The sequence below is a fragment of the Branchiostoma floridae genome, chromosome 9, assembly GCF_000003815.2.
Source record: "Branchiostoma floridae strain S238N-H82 chromosome 9, Bfl_VNyyK, whole genome shotgun sequence".
Classification (NCBI taxonomy): Eukaryota; Metazoa; Chordata; class Leptocardii; order Amphioxiformes; family Branchiostomatidae; genus Branchiostoma; species Branchiostoma floridae.
The window spans coordinates 2106127-2116255 of record NC_049987.1 but is presented as its reverse complement, the minus strand read 5'-3'; the positions used below and the strand labels follow the sequence as shown (position 1 = coordinate 2116255).

General features: G+C 39.0%; 1 protein-coding gene across 1 annotated transcript in view; it reads left to right on the top strand.

The window, feature by feature from the left end:
- The first annotated feature begins 2253 nt into the window (after positions 1-2253).
- The window catches only part of LOC118422934 (WD repeat-containing protein 17-like), an 8826-nt gene continuing 950 nt past the window's right edge, over positions 2254-10129 (top strand). Inside the window, exons 1-11 of the mRNA XM_035830817.1 lie at positions 2254-2423; positions 2610-2735; positions 3199-3354; positions 4022-4086; positions 4464-4791; positions 5426-5562; positions 7523-7634; positions 8408-8552; positions 9112-9214; positions 9641-9742; positions 9970-10071. Of these exons, the coding sequence (XP_035686710.1) occupies positions 2277-2423; positions 2610-2735; positions 3199-3354; positions 4022-4086; positions 4464-4791; positions 5426-5562; positions 7523-7634; positions 8408-8552; positions 9112-9214; positions 9641-9742; positions 9970-10071 (1523 nt within the window). The 5' untranslated portion in view covers positions 2254-2276. The remainder of the gene's footprint in view (positions 2424-2609; positions 2736-3198; positions 3355-4021; positions 4087-4463; positions 4792-5425; positions 5563-7522; positions 7635-8407; positions 8553-9111; positions 9215-9640; positions 9743-9969; positions 10072-10129) is intronic.

Here is a 10129-nt window from a genome sequence, read left to right as displayed (position 1 = left end):
TCCATCTCTCTTTGCCTACAAATGACTTAAATAATTTTTCAAAATCTCTGGATTGGTACCAAACTACAAAAAATGCCAAATTCTAAGAATAGGAACTTTAAGGAATACTAACTTTACCTTGCCATGTAATCTCCCTATAATATGGACAAATGGACCGGTAAAAATGCTCGGAGTTGGGATCACCGGAGACATAAATAAACTTACAGACAATTATCAAGATAGGTTAACTAAAGTTGACAGAACTCTCCAACCTTGGAGAATGTTACCCATGACACTTTATGGCAAGATTACCCTCATTAATACACTTGTGGTCTCACAATTTACCCACTTATTTTTGTCTTTACCTTCCCCCGGAAAAACTTTTTTCCAAACATATGAGCAAAAAATTTTTAAATTCATATGGAATGGTAAACCTGAAAAAATTAAACGTAAAATCCTTTACAATACATATGACAATGGAGGTTTAGGATTAATACATCTACCTTCTTTTGACCTTACCCGTAAGGCTTCATGGGTTCCAAGAATATTCTTCCAGCAAGATTCAAGTCGCAAATCTTTCTTATGTACATCGTCCGTAATATTTAGTAGATATTTGTATCCGTTCTTACAACTGTCCTTGGGGAAGGATATCGCAACAAAGATATCCACTGATCAAATGAATAATGTTTTTATTAGATTACTTGTCTCTCCTAATCCCTTTTTCAAAGATGTTTTGAAAGCATGGCTTTCTTTCCAATTTAAACCTCCTGAAACTTTGAAAGAGATACAAGCACAACTCTTATGGTGCAACTCAAGTATCGTAATCGAAAATACGCCTATTATATGGGAAAAACCTCTTAAACATGGAATTTATTACATTAATGACCTTTTGGATACAAATGGACGCTTTTTATCTTACAATGGCCTTCTTGCTAAATTCGGTACAGCATTTGATAAGCTAGAGTACAATCAGATATTATCTGCAATACCGCGAAACTGGAAAAAAAAGCTTTTAGACAACACACCAGTAATAGGCCCTATCTTACCTCATACAGCAAATTACGTATGGCTGAAGGCAACTAAAATAAACAAAATTATCTATACATCCTTTTTGCAATCAGAAAATAGAAACCCACTGAACATACAAAGACGCTGGGAAGATGAATTTAATACAATTTTCCCGTGGAAATGGGTTTTTAGATTAGTTTATGCACTGACTATATGCCCGAAACTAAGAATTTTTCAATATAAAATATTGCACAGATTGTTAGCCACAAAGAAAATGTTATACATCTGGAAAATTCTAAATAGCCCGAACTGTGCACATTGTGAGGAAGTAGAGACCATTAGACACTTATTCTGGGACTGCCCTAGAGTTGTTACTTTTTGGACAGATTTAGAAATATGGTTTAAAACAATAGTAAATAAAACCTTACATCTGGACTTTCAGACAGTTATTTTAGGTGACATATCTGAAAATTGTAATGTAATCGAGAATTTGTTAATTCTAGTGGCCAAACATTATATTTTCATACAGAGAGACAAAAAACTAGTTGTAAATCATTACATTTCGTATGTAAAGAGATATTACAAGACAGAATATATGATAGCAGAGAGAAGGAACAAATTAGATATCCATTTTAGTAAATGGGAGTCTTTCCCATTTAACCTTGCTAATTAATTGGTCCATTGCTATCTTCCATTGGCATTGTTCTACTTTCTTCTCTACTTGTCCATATTACCTGTCATGTAGTATCCATCTTCGTTGTTATCCTTAACTATGTTCAGATGATTGAATACCAGTTGTTGTAAATGTTTTTTCACTGTAGCCTTCGTTCGTTTATTTCCACCTTTATGATATATTATTTTGGATCCGTGGTCTGTGTTTTGTACTTTCTTTCAACTTTTGTAATTTCTTTTGATTTCTGTAAATCTGTGCTTTTCTGTGAAATGCAATAAAAAAAAAAATTTAAAAAAAAAAAAAAAAAAAAAAAAAAAAAAAGTGTTTTGTTGTCTTTTGTAATATATCATACTTTTCATTCCTGTAAACTGTTGGCCAGGCGCTGCATGGTTTGGAAATGTGACCCCTGCATTAACTAACAAGGTCAAAACCCAGATTAGTCTTCAGCAGTCACTTGGTGGCAGTTTTCCTTGCTCAAAAGGCACTGCACGAAATGCATTTCATAGAGAACTTAGCAGGATCAGTGTCTATGTAAATCTCCCCTTATCAGAGCGAGTCTTTATAATCATTAACAACTTGCCCATGTTTTTACTTACACCACTGCTGATGCTGGTCTATGTTCTCCTCAGAACAAGCGATGGCTGCGGGTGCACCTCCCCTGCTGTCTGGTAGGGTGTCTCGTGATCTCAGACAGCGCGTCGAGGCCCTCCCTGCCCAGGAACAGTACATCAGGGGGCTGCAGATGTTCGCAGAGTTCTTCAGTGTAAGTTTGCCATGCACACAGCTGTACAAGTCACTCAGTAGTAGCAACCTGTAGCACAGCTGCATTGCACTTACTACTCGCTATTTGTACGCTTCACCTGACTTGATGATGACTCCTTCACCTTTGTAATTTGTTTACAATTAACATTGGTTTTGTTTCTAACATCTGCACCATGCTCTTCCCCAGCCTCCTAACGGAACCAAGAACCTGTGGGACCTGGTGTCAGTGATTCGAGGGGAGGAGGAGGGGCTGAACCCACAGGTGTACAGGAAGGGCATCATGCACATGAAGCACCTCACCAGTTACAAGGCGGTGAGTTTGTTTGTTTCTTTGTTTCGATCTCCATTAGACTTTACAAATTGCATGTAAGTTCTATTCTTCCTGGTGTCCATACGTCCGACTTGAGCCACTTTTCAATTTTGTGCAGACCGTCTTAATCAAACTGTCCTGTAATTGTGATATTTTTCAAATGTGTTTAGTCTTTAATGTCTTTCTAGCTGTGAGTGATTTTAAAGCTATCCAGTGAGAATGTCTCTACTGTGCTTGGTAGAGTCCCACTCTACAATAGTCTAGGGAAAAACAAATTTTTGAATACATGAATCCTGAGTTGATAACTATGGTACTTTACGGCAGACAGGTGATGAAGCTGTTCTTTTTTTGTGTTTGTTGGTTGCAATGTTGATGAAGATTACAGTTAGACATCCAGGCAATAAAATATGCCCCAAAAGCAGTTACTCGAGCAACTGAACATGATTTTGTAATGAAATGATTTCAGTCGGAGGCCCAGGAGCTGGAGGTGGTGCGCATGTCAAAGTTCGGCGCCGGGGTCGGAGCCCAGAGCAGGGAGGACCGGCTACGGCAGGCGGCGCTCATCCACGTGAAGCTGGGCAACCTGCAGAGGTACTGCGAGCTCATGGTGGAGGTGGGAGAGGTGAGTTGGCAATATGCTTTCTTCTTTCGTTTTTGAGGCTACCAACTTAAATTTGCTGAAGACTTTTGTAGCCTATATAGGAAAGTCGTGTAAAGTGCCTTTCCCAAGGGCACAAGATCGGTGACACGGCGGGGTTTGAACTCAGGACCTTCAGGACCTGAGTCAAACGTGCTGCTTATTGTGCCAGGCGGTCCCACTAATGCTACTTCACAGTTTGAACTGTGCATGCTCTGTGTAATGCAAAGCTCAGTCATACAGTCAACGCATACTAGAACACTTTACCAATGTGATTCTTAAGTATGATTGAAGGATACAGAAACAAAACCCTGTGTGTGTGTTGCTTGCAATGTCAATGAAGGTTAGACATCCAGGTAATAAGATACGCCAAAAAGCAGTTACTCAAGCAACTGGATATGATTTTGGAAATGGTCAGATGTTTCAGATAACCATCCTATATCTTTTGTCAGTGACACTTGAGTAACTGCTTTTTGGTGTAAGTTGGGATGGGGTCTGATGACAATAAGCTAAATCACAGTTTGAACTGTGCATGCACTGTGTGTTGCATTGTGTGTAGTAAGCTGAAGGCCCCTGTCTCATACCAAATCAGGTCTGGACATGGTCTAGACTAGAAATGCACTTCCTAACATTGCATGGTTTATTTCTGCAGTGGGAGAAGGCCCTGGCTGTAGCTCCTGGTGTTTCCATGGAATACTGGAAGTCCCTGGCAAGAAGGTATTTCATTTCTTAATCTTGCTTGTACAATGGGGAGTTCTTTATTAAGGCTGCACAAAATCAATCTCCATATTTCTTTCTCTGTGTGTGTGCCCTGATCTTCAAAATAATTCTTGCTCCTTTGCATGGACAGTGCAATGTTTTTCTCAATAAGCTTCCCATAGTACTTGTAGGAACAATAGCTGATTTTGGACTGTCACTGCTAATTAAAATCTAATTGGATTTCCTAAATGGGCTTGATAATTGAGTGATAAATGCATTATTACCGTCTTGTCTCCATCACTACTAAAAAGGGATGGTTTAAAGTAGATGGTTTAAAGAGGAAATTTCAGGTGAAAGATCCAAACATTAAATGTTGTTTTCTCTTCCCTTATAAGATGGGCCAAACAGCAGGTCCTTGAGGATAACCGGGAGGCGGCTCCGTTCTGCGTTGCCGTGGGAGACGTCCAGGGCGTGGTGGACTTCTACACCTCCCGGGGGGAGCTCCAGGATGCCATGCTGGTCGCACAGGCCGCCCAGGAGGGGGGGATAAAGGTTGGGCAGGCGACGGAGTACAATAACGCCGCGTACAACGGTGTGGCGGAGGATGGCGAGGACAGCTGGCCGCTCCTACACAAGACCAGCAGACGTTTGGCAGACTGGTACTTCCAGGACGGGCAGCCAATGAAGGCAGCCTGCTGTCATCTGGCTGTGGAAGACTACAGAGTAAGGATGTCTGTGATTCTATTATTTTGTTGCCATTCTTGTCAGTAAAGCCCCTGTCATATGTACACAACATAGCTAACCATGGCCTCTCAGCCTTCTTCACGTCATGACCAATTTTTAAACTGTGTCCATGCTACTTGTCGTCCAAAGTAAGAATGTACCAGGTGGATTTTGAGGCTGAAAAAATAATTGTAATGTTATCAATAGTTGTTTATATATCTTAACTGTATGCACTGTTGTAGGGGTAACCCATCTGTCTCAAGATGAAATAAATAAATAAATAAATAAATATGGGAAATGAACATAACTGAATGGAGCTGTGACTTATGGCAAATTTTTATTTCAAATTGGGAAAAAAAAGGAAAGACCGTGAATCAAGGAATTAAATTGATGTGGTGTGGCCTAACCACGATTTTGAAATTTGTCGTGCTTCATATGCCTTATGTGTCTCAGACTTAAAGATGCCAATCACATGTGCCTTTTGAGTTACCTGGGTGCCATCCTCAATTTTTGTTCGCTGAGCCAGCGGTCACTACTGGTAATGGCACCCAGGGCTACCTATTGAGGTAATAGGCTGACCGGGTATAGTTTGAAACCTCTAACAATGCTTTGTTTTGTTTTGTTTTCTTTTTAGCTTGCCATGTCCAAGTTGATCCGTGGGAATGAGCTGGAACTGGCCATCAGTCTTGGCACAACTATAGGCAAAACCCCTCGTCTTACCTACCTGGCCACAGAGCTACTGGCACAACGCTGCACACGCATCAACAGATGGTAAGGTTTCTCTGGAGCCAGCTAGTTGGGCAGCCATTGCTGCATGTTGGGGTATTGTGGTGATAAGGTCTTTGGTTTGTGTTGTGGTTAGTTTTGTAAAGCTAAAAGTTCTTGTGATCAAGCTGTACTGAGCAGACATTGAAAATTTGGAGGTACGTGTTTTATTTGTTTTCGAGAGTCTCTGATTAAAGTATTAGTCTTATTAACTTGCTCTTTCGTGACTTATGAACCTCTTAAATGATAAAAGTTCTAGGTTCAAATCCTTAGCACATCCCTGTGTTGTGGACTTATATCATAGTCTTTTGACTGTAGATAGAATGGCAAATTTAAAGATAATTTTTGTGAAGATGTTAGAATTAATACATTCAAGGCAAAATTTTGCTCTGCATATCATTCCCGGTTTTGACATTAAAATCTTACAGTAGGGGCCTTTAGGTTAAATGAAATGCTAGTCTTTTCACATAAAGAAATCATAGTTGAGATTTCCTTTCTAACATGCAAAATGTCATGTTGTAGTGGTGACATTTTGCCTAATACCACAGATCTATACTGTACTTACTCATTTTGTCAACTTTCATTACAAGCGTGCCATCTTTGGGGTACAGGTGTGTCATCTCTCCTTTGCTCCTTGCTCTTTCACTGACACCACAGCAATTCAATTTCTTGGTCAGGGATTTGAGAAAATTGAAAAATTTGGAATTATTATATATTATAGCAAGATGAAAACAACTTGTGGCTAGGAAAAGTTTGCATCTTCGGTGATACAGTATCAGGTTTTGAATAAAGTCTGTGTTTATGAAGATTAGACATCCAGGTTAACAATATTCAAATACAATTCAATATCTACAACTGGATAAAAAAGGAGAAATTTACTTCTGGACGTTCCGAGTGACACTCATCACTCTTCTTCAGCATCACTAAAATGAACAAAGTCTAATTTTGCTCCCAGACCAGAAAAAAGGATTGAATTGAACTGACCTGGGAATCATCCTTACATCAATGCCAGAATAAAGTTTATCTCCTCTTGTGATCAACCATTACATGTAGGTACTGTAATTATTGAAATTATTAAAAAAATTTTGCAGTGGTTTTATGCTTGTAGTTGTTGTGGTGGCTGCATCACTGTGATTTTAAAACCACCGGTGTTACAGTTACTGTGCAATATGTGACTGTAGTGCTATTGTGAACTTAAAACCACTGCAAACACTACATTTTCTCATGACCACAAAATTGACATTTACAGTATATGGAGCAGACATTGACTGTTATCTGTTTTTGTAGAAGTGACATCATTAGCCTTTGATCTAATCAAAATGCATCAGCAAAATATTATTGTGTATAGTATATTTGGCTTTGTTCAGTCAAAACATTGTGCACAATGAATCTGTAACCACTGAAATCTTACCCCTGAGACATTAATCCAATCAAAATGCAGCACCAAAACATGTTTGTGTGTAGTCTAAAGAGTCTGACATTTTAGATAGCATTCACTATCCTTCATTATCAGTTGCTTAAACTGTCAGTGACTATCTTTTCTCAGTTACTGATGAAAGACAGTGGATGCTATCTGTTTTGTCTGACTCTTTTAGAAAATTTGTTTGTATTCATTGTAATGTTGTACCTGGATGTCTAGCATTCACAAATGTTTGTATTTATCATGGCTTTTCTTCAGTAATTAGACATAACAATGCTCAATGAAGTGATGCCATTGAAATGCCTATCATTTAGTTTGCATCTAACCAGCCAAGTATTAAAAGTCATCAAACAATTTTTATCAGACTCATACAACCATCAGAGATAGACAGAATTTCAAATGTGAAGTTAACTCTTTCTTCAGTGTATACTGACAGCATTCAGTCTACCATCGGCAGTCCAGCTGCTAAACTGTACGAAAGCTGACATAATTGAATTAAAAGTTTTAAAAAACTGTGTTAGCTTATCCGTAATGTTGTTTCCACAGGGACTTGGCTGTGGAGATGTTGCAACGTTTGCCCAACAGTGAGGCAGCACTAGCCAGGTTCTGTATCAGCTGTTCTGGGGGATCGGCAGAAATAAATGATCTCCATGCAAAGGTCAGAATCAGAATGATTTATTTGTCAAACATGCAGCCTATAGGCTGAATTGTGTAATACATTACATGGGAGAGTGCTCACATACCCTAGATATCGTCCTTTAGATTTCAAATAAAATGGCTGATGTACATAATGAAATCATCAAACAAAGAAAAGGACAGATGTCTTAAGGACTCTTTAAACCATGAAAGCAGTTACATGTACTGTTTGGCCCCCTTTTCTGGAAATGTTGATTGCTGAGCGACCATACAGCAACCAAAATTGGACTTGTAAGAGCCTTGATATCATAACTGGAACATGATGCAAAATGTTAGAATAAGACAAAATCTGTGACACAATGTCTAGCCAGGTGCACCAGGAATCAGTCATGTGACCTTTCAATCTTACATACACTAGCCTAACCACGTGGCCATTGGACGCCACTGCTTAAAGTCTGTTGCATTTTAATACAATCTTTATTCAAACAACAAAAGTACAGCGACTTTCGGAAGGTCTGCTACAGATATCTATGACACACACAAACAAGTATATGCATTGAATTACCTATATGAGAGTCTACAAATAAGTATCAATTAATATATCAGCATGTTGAGTCTAGAGTATCATTTACATTTAGTTCTAAGATCTAAGCATTCTTTGAACAGATATAATTACCTATTTGTACACTGCGGGTTATCACCTCCTAGGACATAGTTCAATTTATGTAGTGAACAGATGGAAAGAAATGTGAACAATATTGAAGACCAACATGCCGTGTGTGTGTGTATTTGCAGGCTGGGTTCCCCGACATGGAGGAGTGTTACAGCAAGGCCCAGGCTCTACAGGAGGAGGGGGGGCAGGAGATGGATTCTGTCAAGTACTACCTCCTCTCAACATGTCCTGAGCAGGGCTTAGAGCTGGGTCTGAAAGTCGTCAAGGGTCAGTCAGCTTTGTATCAGACTTCCTGCATGCCACGATTGTTACAGAACCCTAGCATTCAAGCATTTAGTTTTTTTTTGTATGCAGATTATCATCCTGTTGCCAATGGAAAAGTGACCCATGTGACATGTCTAATGAAAATCACACATTTAAAGGTGTATCAATGGGTTTGGGTAGCAACAGTACTAGTAATGACAACAACAACAACAACAAAATTAATGAAACAAAAATTCTGAAGGAAGCAGCGTAATCTTGAATCTGAGGATGATTACTCGATATAGACAGTGTTAACTAGTCATGCCAGTCTATTTCAGTTGGTCAACGTAAATAAAACCTACTTGTATAAATTAGCAATAGTTTGCCAGTGCCTTGGCTTGTCAAGAAATCCTTTACAATAGACGTGATTTTGATGCATAAATGTATAATTACTCATTGAGTGGATAGTCTCTAAGCAATTGTAAGTGTATTTGACTTTGTGGAAATAGTACTTATTTTTGTTTTTGATTGTTTGTCAAAAACTAAATGTATTACTGAGATGATTTTCCCATCTGTACTTCAGAGAGGATGACCACAGCTGGTTGGACAGTGCAGGATGTAGCAGAACTGGTGCAGTACATGGGCTGTACCAGGACAGACAAGCTGGATAGTCCAAAGTGTACCAGGTAAGGACAATATGACTCATGGATGACTATCTGAACACTCCCAAAACTGATGCGTGTGCAAAAAAATGGCAAATTGGCACTAAAAAGTTGCTCAGAAGTCTGGTAAAATGTTGACATGATTTCAGATGTAAGCCAAAGCATCCGCCCCATGTTGTTACCATTTGAGCTTTGTTGTGCAATAGATCTTAAAATCTTTGCGGTGGTTGAATTTTGCTGTGACTGCTCCACCGTGAAATTGTGACACTGATCATGCATTTCCAATGTACATGTATTACTATGGTACCGTACTACAGAACTTTTTCAACTGTGAACTTAAAATGTTGCAAAAACTCCTTTTCCCTTTTACAGCAAAATTAAGGCCCCAGAAAAATACATTGATTTACAGTACTTGAGATATATATGATGCATTGCCATGTTGTGCTGTAGCCTTCGCAGTGAGCTGCTTACCATCAGTGCCTATGTCGGAGCTCTTCTAGCAGTGAGACGAGGGTACAGCGCCATTGTTCCCGCGCTCTTCCAGCAAACAAGGTCGGTCTTCATTCTATAGCCTTGGCACAACAACTTCATTACTTGCGTCATGATTAAAAGAAAAGGATTGAAGTGTTAAAAAATTTGTTTTGTCCGAGTCAATTCCACATTACCAAGAGGGTGTTTCTTGCCTTTTGTTGTAACATTTTCGAAATCTTTGTAACAATCTAACTATGAAAAGTAATTACTGGACATCATTAACCCTTGTATGATATTTTTATGTCCAGTATGTTAGTGGACAAGGAAAACTCTAACTGGCCATTCAGCAAGGACCAAGTGGAAGAGGAGTTGACAGCATGGAAGGCTGAGCAAGTATTATCTAATGAAAGGTATATATAGATCAGTAAGCTTTTTGTTTTTGCTTTCGCCCCCAGTAATGATACTACA